Raw genomic sequence first — 17,046 nt, 5'->3', positions numbered from 1 at the left:
TATTACTTTAATAGTAGTCTTTGCTGCCATAGTTCAACATTAACATGTTTGTGTGAACATAATCGTTTTAGCACCTAAACAGGATTCTGTTGCTGTGTAAAAGTAACCTCAGTGATTGATTAATCTGATTAAAATTATTTTCAATTTCAAAACAGCAAAAAGATTATCATGAGAGTTTTAAAATATTTAATATAAAAATATGCTGTTGATTTAAGCTAATAAAGAACTAAATTCTAATGAAACACTAACAGAAACAGTAAATGAAACTGTAACCGTTCTTTTGTCTTCTGACGGCACAGGAAGTAGAAACACAGATGTCTTCAGATTCCCAGAGTCTCTTTGGTCACCTGACATCCGAGCAGGACATTACCCACACACACACACTGAGACAGATCGCCCACTGAAACACACACACACACACACACACACACACACACACACACACACACACACACACACACACACACACACACACACACACTCAAATCATCAGTGTGTGTGTCAAAGAACTGAAGATATTTGCTCAAGCGTGTCTTGATGAACGCTGACTGAGTGAATGTGGTCTGGAATGGAGATCTCACCTTTCTGAGAGCCGATCCATGACGCTGCCTTCATGGCCACAAACTGCCACTCGACCCGCTGGTCTATTTTACAGCCGTATAACCAGATCAGAGCCAGGAGAGTGGCCCATACTGACCCCTCCACCTGTGCACAAACCATCATACACTGCATTTGTTACTGGACACAATCACAGCTGTCTTATTATTCATCACATCTCTCACCTGTGCTGGCTTCTGATTGGTCAGCTCATCCTCCGTCTTCCCAAACGCATCAGCCAGTGTGGCGTCCAGATCCCAGCAGCCTGACGCCTTTTGGAGAGAAACCAGCTGGAGTAACGGGTCTGCAGTTGAACACACACACATACACACACAGATAAGGACAGGTAAACCAACTGGAATTTATTATAAGGGCTTTTAAATTTCAATTCTGTAGGATAAAAATTTGATATAATTAAGTCACAGATTTTCTGCCCTGATCAAAAGGTTGAATGCAAAACACACATATTCGAAGCAGTATGTTTATTGCAATCTGAAATTATTATTCACTGCAAGTGAACGTCGTCTCGTGGTGCCATCTCAAAGAGGCACAAAATCACTTTCATGGACCTTCACCTGGACTGTTCCCTGCTGGTGGAATGACCTGCCTAACTTAATCGGAGCTGCTGAGTCTGTCTGCCGTTTTTAAGAACTGACTGAAGGCGCATCTTTTTCGGCAACATTTGACCCATTAATACTAACACTTTCTTATCAATTCTATATCTATAAAAAATTATGTGTACTGCATTAGACTAAACTGGGAATGGTCACAGCACTTGCATATTGTTGGAATATTGTTAGTTTAATTGCTTCTACTGCTCTCCTCATTTATAAGTTGCTTTGGGAAAAAGCGTCTGCTAAATGATTAAATGTAAATGTAAATGAAAAGAACAATCATTTTATTAAATGTTTCACCTTCAGTCTTTGAGATAACTATTACTTTGAGGTGCATTTACCTGATGATGAACTTCCAAAGGTCCATGACTGACCAGTTTGTGCAGCTACAGGCAGAGAAACCAAATGTCAGAACAGATTCAGATCTGGAGAAACAGCCAAGAACAGACACATCCAAAAGAACTAACAAACAAGAAAAGCTTTGGAACAAAGCTTCAGGATGGATTGATAAGGACCAAAACAATCTTGCGTTATGTTGTGACAACTGTCTCAGAAAATACCACAAACACATTCTTGCAGGTACAAGAAACCCACACAGATTGAAAAGAACCACTGACCACATCCTCCCTAAAACAAAAAAACTGTACATTTTATATCTTAACTCAACACCTGTAGTTCAGTGGTTTTTCAGTGTCTTGCTCCAGTTTTAAGATGTTGTTGTGGTTTAGTGAGGCTTGTAAATCAATAATAAATGTAAACATTATCTAATATGCCATGAAAACAACAAAAAACTGTACATTTTATATCTTAACTCAACATCTCATGATTTTTCAGTCTGAAATCACCCCCACATCCTCTTAACCAATTCTCGGTAAGTGTGGTAATGTAATATGGCATGAAAATGTGAAATGTTTAGGGTGTCGTGGAGGGGTGAGGTGTCTAAAGCCCTATTCAGACGGGATTAGTTTTACAAGGGTAGATGGAGTAATGTAATTTTACCACACACGTCTGTAATAATAATTGCCAATTCGCATGGGATAATATTTCTCAGTAAAACTACCAGAAGAGGAGGGGTAACTCGATTTATGCACCGCTGTCACCTTCCTGTCGTCATGTGCGTATTACGTTGCTTCCTGATATCATGTGCGCGAACAGTTAAGTCGAACAATGTATTAATTAAATTCAGATTGGATTATGTTGGTAATAGCCACTTACCTAACGCTAAAAGAAGTTTTGTGCCGCTAACTAGTGCTTAAACGCAGAAAACTACTTTAAAACAGGAAATGATAGAATATTTACGTACATATGTTACAGCCCAGCCCCTGTTCTTTAATTTCAGTTTCTTTTGTGAGAATTCTAGGACCGACTCCTCCTTGATGGGCGGGGTTGCCCTAATGAAAACCAGCTGCACCTGTGGCAACTATTTAAGGAGCTCCTGGATTTTGTCTAGTTTTCTCAAATTTTTGTTTGGTGTCTTTGTTTGAAGAGTGGGTTATTGAGCTTTTGTGTTCCCATATGATTTCCACGACTCTACAAACCCCATTTCCAACAGTTTATTGATTTGAGGTTGTATTGATATTTACTATTATTACCTTATGTTTTGACCCTAGACATTATTTGTTTAACTTTAAATAAACCTATATTTTCTCTATTGAAACCCATATTGTGAATTCTCCTCTTTATGTTATGATTTTGAGCCGGGTCGTAACATAAAATTACAGTGGGTCTATTCGCACGGGATTAGTATTACCTGAGGTCATTTTTCTGGATCTTTTTACAGAGGGTAAAATTCGCCGTAATCTTTACTGACAATGTCCGTAATGATTACTAAGATGGCACATTCGGACGGGACTTAAATCACTGAGAAGCTCTGGCTATAATTACTTTACCCCACCTCTCCATGTTAAACTAATCCCGTCCAAATAGGGCTTAAGTCGCAACATCTAGCAACGGGCATACCTCAGGGCTCAGTGCTTGGACCACTTCTCTTCTCCATCTACATGTCGTCACTAGGATGTGTGATTCAGAAACATGATTTTTTTCTATCACTGTTATGCTGACGACACACACAACTCAACCTCTCATTCCAGCCAGAGGATCCGACGGTAACTGCTTGCATCTCGGCCTGTCTGACAGACATTTCTTGCTGGATGAAGGACCACCACTATCCACTAAACCCGCTTGTGGTCCCGGCCAACCCAACACCTCATCACAACTTCTCCAATCATCTAGGTTCATCATCCATAACTCCATCAAGGTCAGCCAGGAACCTTGGAGTTGTGATTGATGATCAATTGAACTTCACAGACCACATTGTTAGAGTTGCCCGGTCCTGCAGATTTGCCTTATACAACATTAGGAGGATCAGGCCCTTTCTATCAGAGCTACACAACTCCTTGTCCAAGCTCTTGTTCTATCCAGACTAGACTATTGTAATGCTCTCTTAGCAGGCTCTCTTGATCCATTAATACTAACACTTTCTCTTCTATTCTATAAAAATACATGTACTGTGTTAGATTAAACTGTGAGGGGTCATAGCAATTGCATATTGTTGTTGTCCTATTGTTAGTTTAACTGCTTCTATTGTTCTCATTTGTAAGTCGCTTTGGATAAAAGCGTCTGCTAAATGAATAAATGTAAATAAGTCAATGAGCAATTATTATGAGGATCGGCAAAGTAATAGCCTGAAATTCACTTATTTGAGGTTTTTAAATCACATGCATTAACCGTTTAAAATAATTAAGTGACATATTTTATTTGTTTACTATTTGTTAATGAGATTTACAAATATCAAACAATTAGTTAATTCGTATTTGTTGTTATAACAATTAATGTATGTTGCGCATTCTTGAAAACTTGTTAAACTAAAATCCTATCAGAAATTGGAAATAATAATACAATTTATATAAATTAATAAAACTGGGAAAAACAACAAGCATCATCATGTTTCTGATCTATACATATTGTTCTTGTTTTAGTTATTCTTGTATGTTTCCTGCCTCTTTATCCTTGTTGGTTGTTTTACACCCATTCTGCTCATACACTCAATGATTGACTATGTTTAGACATGACATACTATTATACTGTTATTAAAAGAAGAGAGAGACAGATCCTGTGCAAATCTGGATAAATGAAGTTGTGCATCACAGTGTCAATACCTGACACAGGTCATGTGAAAGGCCCTTCAGTGTTAATGTTTGATTTATTTACCCTCTTCTGAAGAAGATCCATAATCATCATCGTCCGTCTCCTCACTTTCAGAATCTTTTAAGGAAAGAAAACTAAATAAGTCAATGTGCAATTGTATTGGGGGGGGGGAACCAAAAGTCAGAACAGATTCAGATCTGGAGAAACAGCCAAGAACAGACACATCCAAAAGAACTAACAAACAAGAAAAGCCAATGCCTAATATTCTGCTTAACATCTTTTGTGTTCCTCAGAAGAAGGTCCTCCTGGTTTGGAACAAGTGTGAATATTTTCACTTTCTTGTTAACTATGCCTTTAATATTTTGTACTTTTTTATGTTAATATTTTGTTTCCCCCCTATGTTGGCAATGTAATACATACATAAATGATACATATATACATCATCCGTATTTCCACATTTGTATTAATGATGCTATTACGCAAATCGGAAATTGTAACGCGTGAGCACGCGAAAGTCCGTATTATTATTATTTTTTGCAAAGGTCCCCTCAGGGGCTCTCCGTAGTACGTAAATTACTCCGATTTTTGTTTGTTTGTTTGTTTACAATTTGTAATTATTAGTTAATGAGATTTACAAATATCAAACTATTAGTTAATACGTATTTGTTGTTATGACAATTAATGTAATTTGTGCATTCTTGAAAAACTTGTTCAACTAAAATCCTATCTGAAATGGGAAATAATAATACAATTTATATAAATTAATAAAACTGGGAAAAACAACAAGCATCATCATGTTTCTGATCTATACATATTGTTCTTGTTTTAGTTATTCTTGTATGTTTCCTGCCTCTTTATCCTTGTTGGTTGTTTTACACCCATTCTGCTCATACACTCAATGATTGACTATGTTTAGACATGACATACTATTATACTGTTATTAAAAGAAGAGAGAGACAGATCCTGTGCAAATCTGGATAAATGAAGTTGTGCATCACAGTGTCAATACCTGACACAGGTCATGTGAAAGGCCCTTCAGTGTTAATGTTTGATTCATTTACCCTCTTCTGAAGGCGATCCATAAACATCATCGTACGTCTCCACACTTTCAGAATCTTTTAAGGAAAGAAAACTAAATAAGTCAATGTGCAATTGTATTGGGGGGACCAAAAGTCAGAACAGATTCAGATATGGAGAAACAGCCAAGAACAGACACATCCAAAAGAACTAACAAACAAGAAAAGCTTCTGGAATAGAGGTGGACTGATATGGATATTTCTGGCCCAAAACAATCTTTCAATAACCCTTTGTATTGTTTTGTTTGTCGATGAACCCATAAAAACAGGTACAAGTGCCATTTTTAGCACTCTGTCATTTCCAGTGAACGTTACTGAATTGTTCTGAATTGATGTTATGTTGGGAAGTTTGTCTTAGCAAATACCACAAACACATTCTTGTAAGCTCAAGAAACACCTACAGACTGAAAAGAACCACTGACCACATCCTCCCTAACACTGAACATTTTATATCTTAATGAGGTCAACTCAACTACTCAAATGTATTAAACTGTGAAATGACAAGAAAAGCATATGAAATCCTTGCTGTCAGGGACACACAAAACACACACAACCATACAGACAAAATCAGAGCTTTAAAACAGCACTGATATGAGACTGAAAAGAAGAGTTTACTTACCTTTAAAGCCTCCAAAATCCATGCCTAAAACACAAATTAATTTTACATCATCATGAGTTGTAGATATTAAATGTAAACTGTTACCTGACAATGAACTATTCTGAAATCATCAAGTAAAACATATTGAATACTTGCTGTCAGTGAAACACACACATCCATACAGACACAATCAGAGGTTTAAAACAGCACTGATATGAGACTGAAAAGAAGAGTCTATATATTAATTATCTTACCAATAAAGTCTCCTAAAGCCATGCCTAAAACACAAATTAATTTCACATTAAAATGAGTTGCACACACCACATGTCTGTTAAGTGACAAAGAACTATGTTGAAATCATAATTTTAACTTGAAAAATGTGAGTGGAGCTTGTCATTTAAAAAGCTGCCATTTTCGATATTTGTTCGATAAAAGTTGAGACATTTTTACATTAAAAAAGCCAAACTAATGTTTTTGTTTCCAATATGGTAACTAGACTTCCTACACATGCAACCTGATGAGGTCATATGGACAGGGCCGTCCCCAATGTTCAGACCTCTGTATTTGTCTGAGGTGTATATAATAAAGGTTGTGATATAATTGCCTAATATTAACTCTACTTTGGTGAATGTATATATTATTTATCTTACCTAACACGCCTCCATAATCCATCCCTAAAAACTAATTCATTTGACATCATCATGAGTTGTACAAAATGTAAACTGTTACTTGGCAATGAACTATTTTGAAATTATAAGTTTAACTGGATTTGGTGGGGGGGGTGGAGACTGGGATTTGACCCATGCCGAAGCAAGTTGTGCGACTACAGGCAGAGAAACCAAAGTCAGAACAAATACATTGTAGCCTATAAAAATAGCCCATTGTACACTTTATTACAAACAACTTTTAGCCTATTTTAAACGCCAAGCCTAAAACAAATTTATTTGAATCAAAACTGAAACTATACCGCAAAGTTGGGTTCGCGCATCTTTCGTTCGGTCCAAAGTTTAATAATGAACAGAAATTAATAATAATTTAATAATGAACAGGCTGCGATGTCAAGTTAATGCCAGAAGTGAACCGATGTTGTTAAAGCGCGATGCGCCGGCGCCATCACTTGGATTTGTTCCTCAGCTGGGGAAATAACTTAATACTTTATCGTTTTATACTCTGTCATTCAAAACAGTAAAATGTATATTTTTATTTGTGTACATTCAAAATGACTACAAAATGTCATGCCTTTGAAAAAGAAAGAAAACAACATGATGCGGACGTGTAGAACTTTATCCAAGAGCTGTTGTAAAGCTTATAAACAATCTGTTACAGTAATTTCCTATTATCTATGCAAAAGCTGCTTTGTGTAATGATTCAGGTCTGTGTTCCTCTGTCATGTCCCGTGTTCATCTGTTCCCCATTATGTTGATTAGTCTCCCCAGGTGTTTCAGATTGACCACGCTCCCTTGTTATCTTGTTTAGCTTGTTTGTCCTTGTATTTAAGCCCTGTGTTTGAGTTCAGTCAGAGAATGTCTAATATGGCGAGAAGTTTCACTCTCAGTAAACTTCCGGCTTCTGAACTGGTTGCAGTTCCTCTCTGATTCCACATGAGGGCGCTCACAGGACGAGTGCAGAATGAATGGAGGTCTATGGCGCTATACCAATAAAAATCCACTTTTCTCAGGATATAATTTTTTGTCTAGTAATTTGAATGTTGTATTCGAAAGGAGATGCAAATAAATTACACACTGCTGGGTGTTAGATTTTTTTGAGTCACTTATTTGATTTTAAAAGTCTTTTAAAGTGTCAATAACGTCATACACATGTAAGACCAGAGATACTGCTTTACGGCAATCCTTCACTCACTCTGGTGCGTTCGCGCTCTGCACTTTCTTTTACACAGGTAAACACACGTGCTAGAAGAGTTTTTGTTTTGTTTGTTTCTGGTCCCGCTGCGGATGACACGATGCCATCAAGCGGTATCTCTGGTCGTAATCAGTCCTTCACTGACCAATCAGCGTTCATTAGCAGAATGCTAGCGTGTTATGGGCAACAACAACTCAACCTGTAAGAAATCAAAAGGACATAAGTACTCGTTCATTCAACTTTCGACCTATAACCCATGTTGAACTTGCAAAATCTACAATCAGATCTGAGATTTCTCAACGGCAATCGGGTGAAAGAGACAAATTTAGCTGTCTAGCCCCATTGACTCCCATTCATTTTGCACTCATGGCGATCGCCCCCAGTGTCACTCTGGTGGAGCTACAACCAAAATTCGGTACAATAGAGCTTAATAGGGAGTGGGCAGGCTCTCCGTAGACGGGCTCTGGTTCAGTCTTTGTGAGTTCTTGTTTCATTGTTGAGTGCTGTTCCTGGTTGTCCTGTCCCGAGTCATGTTCCCGGAATATATGTTTGTAGAGTCTATTTAATAAATTACACTGCATTTGGATCCCACTTTCTCCTTGTCTCCGCCGCAGCATCACACTTTGCAACCATTGTTAAAAGCACTATATAAATGAAGGCGACTTGACTTGACCAGAAGTCGAATATTCAAGCTGTTTATTCAATTTGCTACCTCAGAACGAAAAAAGATTTAGAAATATTGTTTATAAAACTCTTTTCTAATTTTCTACTTTAAATATTAAATCAAAAAACGACTGAACGAAAGATACACTGATTCAATTACACTACCAATTGCAGTTTGAATAAAAAAATTCAAACCTTTATCTAAAAGTTATATTTTTTTATTTTTATATAAATTTAAAACAATCTGTCTTTTTCAGACTTTCTTCTGTGAACACAAAAATGTTTTGCAGAATGTTCATTGAACAGTCATCAGCATCCTTTGTCATCATTTGCTTTCATATTTTTCATACAATGGTTGTAAATGGAAACTGAGGCTGCCAATGCCTAATATTCTGCTTAACATCTTTTGTGTTCCTCAGAAGAAGGTCCTCCTGGTTTGGAACAAGTGTGAATATTTTCACTTTCTTGTTAACTATGCCTTTAATATTTTGTACTTTTTTATGTTAATATTTTGTTTCCCCCCTATGTTGGCAATGTAATACATACATAAATGATACATATATACATCATCCGTATTTCCACATTTGTATTAATGACGCTATTACACAAATCGGAAATTGTAACGCGTGAGCACGTTTGTTTGTTTACAATTTGTAATTATTTGTTAATGAGATTTACAAATATCAAACTATTAGTTAATACGTATTATGTTGTTATGACAATTAATGTAATTTGTGCATTCTTGAAAAACTTGTTCAACTAAAATCCTATCTGAAATGGGAAATAATAATACAATTTATATAAATTAATAAAACTGGGAAAAACAACAAGCATCATCCTGTTTCTGATCTATACATATTGTTCTTGTTTTAGTTATTCTTGTATGTTTCCTGCCTCTTTATCCTTGTTGGTTGTTTTACACCCATTCTGCTCATACACTCAATGATTGACTATGTTTAGACATGACATACTATTATACTGTTATTAAAAGAAGAGAGAGACAGATCCTGTGCAAATCTGGATAAATGAAGTTGTGCATCACAGTGTCAATACCTGACACAGGTCATGTGAAAGGCCCTTCAGTGTTAATGTTTGATTCATTTACCCTCTTCTGGAGGCGATCCATAAACATTATCGTACGTCTCCACACTTTCAGAATCTTTTAAGGAAAGAAAACTAAATAAGTCAATGTGCAATTGTATTGGGGGGACCAAAAGTCAAAACAGATTCAGATATGGAGAAACAGCCAAGAACAGACACATCCAAAAGAACTAACAAACAAGAAAAGCTTCTGGAATAGAGATGGACTGATATGGATATTTCTGGCCCAAAACAATCTTGCAATAACCCTTTGTATTGTTTTGTTTGTCGATGAACCCATAAAAACAGGTACAAGAGCCATTTTTGGCACTCTGTCATTTCCAGTGAACGTTACTGAATTGTTCTGAATTGATGTTATGTTGGGAAGTTTGTCTTAGCAAATACGACAAACACATTCTTGTAAGCTCAAGAAACACCTACAGACTGAAAAGAACCACTGACCACATCCTCCCTAACACTGAACATTTTATATCTTAATGAGGTCAACTCAACTACTCAAATGTATTAAACTGTGAAATGACAAGAAAAGCATATGAAATCCTTGCTGTCAGGGACACACAAAACACACACATCCATACAGACACAATCAGAGCTTTAAAACAGCACTGATATGAGACTGAAAAGAAGAGTTTACTTACCTTTAAAGCCTCCAAAATCCATGCCTAAAACACAAATTAATTTTACATCATCATGAGTTGTAGATATTAAATGTAAACTGTTACCTGACAATGAACTATTCTGAAATCATCAAGTAAAACATATTGAATACTTGCTGTCAGTGAAACACACACATCCATACAGACACAATCAGAGGTTTAAAACAGCACTGATATGAGACTGAAAAGAAGAGTCTATATATTAATTATCTTACCAATAAAGCCTCCTAAAGCCATGCCTAAAACACAAATTAATTTCACATTAAAATGAGTTGCACACACCACATGTCTGTTAAGTGACAAAGAACTATGTTGAAATCATAATTTTAACTTGAAAAATGTGAGTGGAGCTTGTCATTTAAAAAGCTGCCATTTTCGATATTTGTTCGATACAAGTTGAGACATTTTTACATTAAAAAAGCCAAACTAATGTTTTTGTTTCCAATATGGTAACTAGACTTCCTACACATGCAACCTGATGAGGTCATATGGACAGGGCCGTCCCCAATGTTCAGACCTCTGTATTTGTCTGAGGTGTACATAATAAAGGTTGTGATATAATTGCCTAATATTAACTCTACTTTGGTGAATGTATATATTATTTATCTTACCTAACACGCCTCCATATTCCATCCCTAAAAACTAATTAATTTGACATCATCATGAGTTATACATACAAAATGTAAACTGTTACTTGGCAATGAACTATTTTGAAATTATAAGTTTAACTGGATTTGAACATTTTCTGAAAAAAATATGATTGCTGCTTGCCATGCAAAAGCCACTGGCATCCTGGGACTTTCTGTATGTATAAAAACATTTGTTTTTACATCCAAATGAGATTAACACATCAAATGTACTACAGTAAATAGTCAAGTCACTTTTACACATGCAATCAGAGCACTAAACATCTGTCGGAAAACTTAGTTTACAAACACTAGTTTAACTTGACACAGTATTGGCCATACATTTCATTGCTGTGACCCTGAAACAGCATTTGATTTCGATTACTTGAACAAACCAAATGTAAAATATGTAACAAGAACATTATTTTTGTAATGATAATATGAACAGACACAAACATCCTCACAAGTTCACAATCCTCGCACTAACCGTGTGTCTGCACTCTTCTCTGCAGCAGGGGTCCTTTCACAGTCTGTCTGCTGTCTTTATTAACAGCAATGAAGGCTGTATGAACACTGCTCACTCCTGCCTGAACACTGAGCTCCACTATCTTTCTCCTGATGCCCTCAACATCTGCACCACGTGACCTCTCCTCCTGCTCCAGAAAACGGATCCGAGTCCGAGCCGCCAGCCGGTGGACGGCCAACCTGCAAAAACATGAAGGAAATTTGTTGGATTTGAAAAGCAAAGAGTGAATTTCAGTTCAATTCAATGTGTTTCTGCGTGTTTGTGTGTGTTACCCAGTTTCCTCAGTTGGTTTGAGGCAGAAGTGGAGCTGGTTTGTTACTGGTTGATCTTTAAGCCTGTATTTGACTGTCACCATTCCCTCAAAACCTCCTGAACTCTATAAAAGAAGGGCAGATTTTTTTATCATTTAAACAAATGAGAGACACTGGTCTCTTATTCTCATTAAAGAAACACATGCTATATCCTCCCACCTCTCCTTTAAGTTGGGCGTAAATGAGTGCCCTTTGACCCTGGAAGAGCACTTTGATGGGTTGAGACAGTGTGTCAACAGTAATGCCATCTGGAAGGCTCCAGTCCACAGAGATATTAAACACAAGAGGCTGCAGCGCAAACCTGAGGGACTGCATCACCTGATATAGTTTAAGAGAAAGAGAAACCATTGAGACATTTGACTAGGAAACATTTGTGCCTGTGAAATCCAGTGGAGAGCTTTACTTTGGGCTGCATGCGGTCAGTGCCTGTGATGAACTGAGCGTGACCAGATCCTTCCCTGGCCATTCCTGTGATGAGGGCGGTACTTGCACCCTCACCAATCCCGAATGAGAAACACCTGAAGACAATAAACTCTGTTACTGTAAGTGATGAAGAGATGAATGATGGGAAGATCAAACCCAGCAGACCTTTACCTGTGAGAGTGAACATGACGTTTCACCAGGTCCAGCACCTCTTTAGTGTTTCCCACCGCTCCATCAGTGAAGATGAACAGCTGAAGAGAGAAAAAACATCTTAAAGGGATACTTCTGAAGAGACACGATTGCTGGATATTATAAACAGATTCAATTTAGGCTTTTCACATCTAAACTTGGTAAACACAGAGATTTAAAGGTGTGTGCTTAATACACGATAACCAATGAGGTTTGTTCTGGCGCGTCATACATGAACATCATTGAACATCAACTACAGATCCACTGCCCAAGGGCTGCCTTTATCATCGTGAACCCAAGTAGACCGTAGAGCCTTTGCCATCAGTTAGGGATTAAGTGTTATTTTATGTTTTTCAGTAAAGGGAAAGATGACATTTAGAGGAGTTTCTGTTATTGAATGTTGTGGTTACCATTGTGGTGAAGAGTAGCACGGTCAATTGTCGGTTTCACTTTAATGCAAGATAATTTGCATTAATAATTAATAATTAATAATAATTTGTTTAACAATCCCAAATCACAATTTTTCATTGAGGCAAAATTCGCCAAGGAGCAGGTGAGCATGTGCCGACTGTGTCCATCCTGAGCTTTATTGGAAATTGTATGTTGGTGGGTCAGTGTAACTCAATTAAGTTAAAACAGCATTCCCTTGTTTTATTTTACATCAAACTGATTGAAGTAGCTTACAACAACAAAATTTGAATTTGTAGGTATAATCAGGTAGAAATACCTCCTTAAAGAAACAACTGCACATGTTCACTTTTAGAGTGTGTTTATCAGTGTTTATAAGTTCATCTTTTGAAGGATTACGTTCACTTGCGTTTTATGAACTTTTTGAAGCATCAAAGTATTGGGTGAATGGTCTTTAAATGGAGGAACAGAAACCTCTCAGACTTCATAAAAAATATCTTCAGTTGTGTTTTGAAGATGAACAAAAGTCTTATGGGTTTGGAACGACATGAGGGTGAGAAAATAATGGCAGAATTTATATTTTTTTAGCCTAGTTGATACTTTCACATGTCTGTCAGTGTGTTGTTCAGATGCATGTTGAGGTGTTGTCGTACCTGTCTGGGATGGTCAGGCTTACAGGGCTGACTGTAGATGTGTTTTAGAGGCTGTAAAATCTCTGTGCCGCCCAGGTCTGCTCGCATTTCCTTCACTCTCTTCAGAGCCTGATCCATTGTGTCCTGACTGTACTCGACACTCTGACTGCAGTGAAACACACAAACACATTTAACATCTAATCTCCTCTGACAGATTTCAAAATTGAATATCTGAATATCTATAAATGAAGATCTAGTTACTAACGGGAAGAAGGACTCAAAACGAGAGCCAAATCCATAGATATTGAAGTAGCATCCCATGGGCAGACTCTTCAACAGTAACAGCAGAGTGTCCTATAGTAGAGAGACATGGACTGGTATTTCAAGTTTCAAGATTGTATTTATTTATATAGCACATTTAAAACCAGCAAACATGGCTGACCAAAGTGCTGAACAAAACACAAAATAAAGAGACAAGGGCAAACCACACATTCATGACAGAAGTCATGATTTACTCAACATGACATCAAAACTGACTCTATTTGTGATGCGCTCCATCAGAATGAGCGTAAATCACAATGAGCAGTTTTTGGAAAAACATGAATTTTGGTTTTCCTTTTTTTTTTTTTATGTTTTCAAATGTTATAAAATTCTTCCAAAAAAAGTCTGAAAATTTAACAAATCAGTGCTTTTTTAACAAATCGTTCTTGTTCACTTTCATACACTGACTGTTATTTCTTGTACACTCTTTTTTTAAAATAGTGAACTCTATTTTGAACCGTGTGACTATAGGCAATAGCATTCGAGTGGGTTGTGAAGGATCATTCGACCTAATGAACGAATAAATCCCTTTACTGAATGAGAGTTAGTGATTCGAGTCTGAACAAGAGACAATCTGTTCATGAATGAACTGAATGTACGGGAACATCTAATGATCGTACATCTAAACGAGGATATGCTGACCGACTAAAGAGAGAAAGCGTGTCAGTCTTTCAGTTCAACAAGGGGAGAAAGCTAGCCTGGCAAGCCAGACCTACATCAAGATGTTAGGTCTGGCAACTCACCATAGACACGGCTCAATCCGAGGGGCGGGATAAACGGCTGTCTTTCAAATTCCCTCTGCACGCAATAGGACAGCGCTTCAACCAACCAGAGCGTTTTCCCAACAAGAGCTAGTTGATAGTTTCAATTTTTTAATCTGGCCGGCAAAACTACGAACACATCTTCCTTTTTTAAGAATGACTTCAGTGCCGTTCTTTGCTCTTTTCTCAAAGAAAAACTTAACTCCAAGTTCTCCAGAGTCGCAGCCAAAGCCGATTCGAAAGACTGTTCTCCAGCATCAGCCATTCTTTGTTTTCAAGTAGCAGGGAACCGTCGCAACTCTGTCGTCATTATGTTAAGCCCGCCCCGCCTACTCTATACACGACGTGATTGGCCTGACCCAATTTAGGTTTTTGCAGCTCGAAAGTCAACGGAGAGTTGCTAGACTACCCTGGAAGCAAAATACATTTTGCTGCCGCTAGGGTGCTAATAGAAAGCGGCTGCAATGCAAAAAAGTGTTGCAATGTTATCAATATGCACACAATTTATGAATGTGTAAAAATCCACTTAAAAAGCATGATTTTTTTATCTTAAATCTTGCCTTTGCGCTTTCTATGCGCATCTGTGCTCCTTTCCCACGATGCATCTCTTCACCCATACTGCCTGATCTGTCTATCACGAAAATAAACTCTCCTTGTGTTGCCAGTGATGACATCACTTCCTCTGGAAATTCTGGGTACAAACTTATCATGACCACTGGGTCCCTCATCAGAGAGCCTGAAATAGAGAGAGAGAGAGTCAGTGAAACCTTGATCACTCAATCCCATAATGCCAGTGATCTGCAGGTCCGACCTGATGGAGCAGTGGCCACTCCTGCCTCCACTATAGCAGAGGGCTGATGGGTATCCTGATAGTACAGAAACAGCTCAACGTCCTTATCAAACATGTGACCAGGACTCAGATTCACCTACACACATAAAAACACATGCATAACACTGCTGTGCTCACACATCCAGATAAACACATGAAGACACACACAGTACCGTAGCCTGAGTGTGATCCGAGCGGAGGAACACTAGAGGATCCAGAGTGCAGTTGGACTCTAGTTTGGAGATGGGCTTTGGAGAGCTCACATGGACACTGAGAGTCAGCGTGTAAGGAGCAGCTCCACATCCTGATAAAATCTCTGAGACTATACCAGCTACTGAACCTGACACACACACAGAGAGAGTGTGTTAGAATCAGCTTCTCTCCGCTAATAAAGTGTGTGTAGCAGCTGCTGTACCTGCTGGTGTGTATCGGGGGTTGAGTACAGCCGGCAGACAGAAGCGCAGCGAGTGGTCGGCCTGCACATCGAGCTCGGTGACGTAGATGATGGTGACGGCAGCGTTCTGACCCGGCGACAGACACCCGACACTCAGTCTGAACACATCAGGACTCTCTGCACTCTCTTCCAGCAGAAACGCCTGCTGACCCGAACTCACAGCGTCATCATACTGATCCCTCGCCTGCAAGACACAATTATATTACGTAGTGCACAGTAAAAATATAAGCAAATCGGCATCCTGCTGGTTTGTATTTGGACTCACGGTTTCTCTGTCTTGCACCTCTGCCACAATCTCCTGCTCTCCGATCTTGGCACTGAAGTGGCAGACAGCAGCATCAGCGGGCAGAGGGAACACGAACAAGGCCTCCAGGGGGCGCTCTTCCTCATTCACATACAGCAGAGTGGAGGAGACTGTGGAGACATGATCCTGAACACGAACCTCCACTGAGATGCTCTTCAGTGGCACTGAGTCACACAAACCAACAGAACAAGAACAACATCACATCACAAAACGTCTAGACTCTCTATATTAGCATAAACACAAGATGTAGATTGGATATATAATAAAATAAAAAAAATCTGAATTGAATTTAAGAAGAACATGGCATTTGTGAACTAACGTTACCTTCACTATAAAATAATACTGAGATAAAGACTTCGCAACAAACTCCCCTGTTTGAAAAACACTCCAGCTCTCCCACATATTAAAACATAAATACATTCGGAAACAGTAAAAGTAAACAGGTGAATTCATACCCGGCTCATTTTTCTCAGTCACAAGACCGCAGTTCATCATTCTCACACGTTAGAGGAACTGACAAGATGACCTACTTTAAAAGTGAGCGAAAGTGAAAATCAAAAACCGAAAATACACCTTTTAAATGTGCCTTAAATATTCACAGAAGACTCAATTAATGAGTAAATAAGTGTTTCTAGCGCAAGATGATTTCTGGACGTCGTTGAAACGGGAAGTCGTGTCAGTCGGAGTCAGAAGACCGTTAAACTCTGCGCTGAGATCAAAGCTCCTGCTGTTTAAACTGAGGCGCAGGTTTGGCTCATGAATATTAATTAACTGCAGAAGCGACGTGACGCTGAGATTTTTATGCCTAACGCATTTTCTAAACAGCAGTTTATAAATATATGGCTGAATCTTACATCAGGGGTGATCATTACAGATAAACTTTTAATTGTATCTTTAATAACTTTTCCTAATTGTCTTCCGCACGCGAAGTGGAGGTTTCTGCCCTCTTC

At 38.2% G+C, this 17,046-nt stretch overlaps 1 protein-coding gene across 2 annotated transcripts; it reads right to left on the bottom strand.

The window, feature by feature from the left end:
• Nucleotides 1–19: 19 nt before the first annotated feature.
• LOC311283166 (von Willebrand factor A domain-containing protein 5A-like) lies at nt 20–16,680 on the bottom strand. 2 transcript variants are annotated; one of them, XM_084397417.1, is made up of 24 exons: nt 16,552–16,680; nt 16,058–16,260; nt 15,754–15,976; nt 15,512–15,678; nt 15,321–15,435; nt 15,070–15,245; nt 13,693–13,781; nt 13,449–13,593; nt 12,370–12,449; nt 12,179–12,293; nt 11,935–12,093; nt 11,737–11,840; nt 11,426–11,643; nt 10,528–10,551; nt 10,295–10,318; nt 9,661–9,714; nt 6,287–6,310; nt 6,054–6,077; nt 5,420–5,473; nt 4,422–4,475; nt 1,553–1,597; nt 783–901; nt 582–705; nt 20–400 (listed from the first exon to the last, which is right to left on the bottom strand). In XM_084397417.1, the coding sequence occupies exons 1-24, from the start codon at nt 16,589–16,591 to the stop codon at nt 321–323; spliced, it is 2,460 nt and encodes an 819-aa protein (XP_084253543.1). In that variant the 5' UTR covers nt 16,592–16,680; the 3' UTR covers nt 20–320. The 2 variants fall into 2 exon arrangements, with proteins under 2 accessions (XP_084253543.1, XP_084253544.1); XM_084397418.1 differs by lacking the exons at nt 4,422–4,475; nt 5,420–5,473; nt 6,054–6,077; ... (2 more) ...; nt 10,295–10,318; nt 10,528–10,551.
• Between the last annotated feature and the right edge of the window lie 366 nt (nt 16,681–17,046).

This window comes from Rutilus rutilus (genome assembly GCF_951802725.1).
Source record: "Rutilus rutilus genome assembly, chromosome: 23".
Taxonomy (NCBI): domain Eukaryota; kingdom Metazoa; phylum Chordata; class Actinopteri; order Cypriniformes; family Leuciscidae; genus Rutilus; species Rutilus rutilus.
This window is presented reverse-complemented; position numbering and strand designations above follow the sequence as displayed.

Excerpts from the sequence above, each read along its gene's own strand:
- LOC311283166 (XM_084397417.1), bottom strand. The coding sequence starts at position 16,591 with ATGATGAACTGCGGTCTTGTGACTGAGAAAAATGAGCCGG. Across the intron at positions 4,476-5,419 it reads TGGATCGCCTTCAGAAGAGG|ATTCTGAAAGTGAGGAGACG; the intron begins GTAAATGAATCA and ends TTTCCTTAAAAG. Across the intron at positions 1,598-4,421 it reads TGGATCTTCTTCAGAAGAGG|CTGCACAAACTGGTCAGTCA; the intron begins GTAAATAAATCA and ends CTCTGCCTGTAG.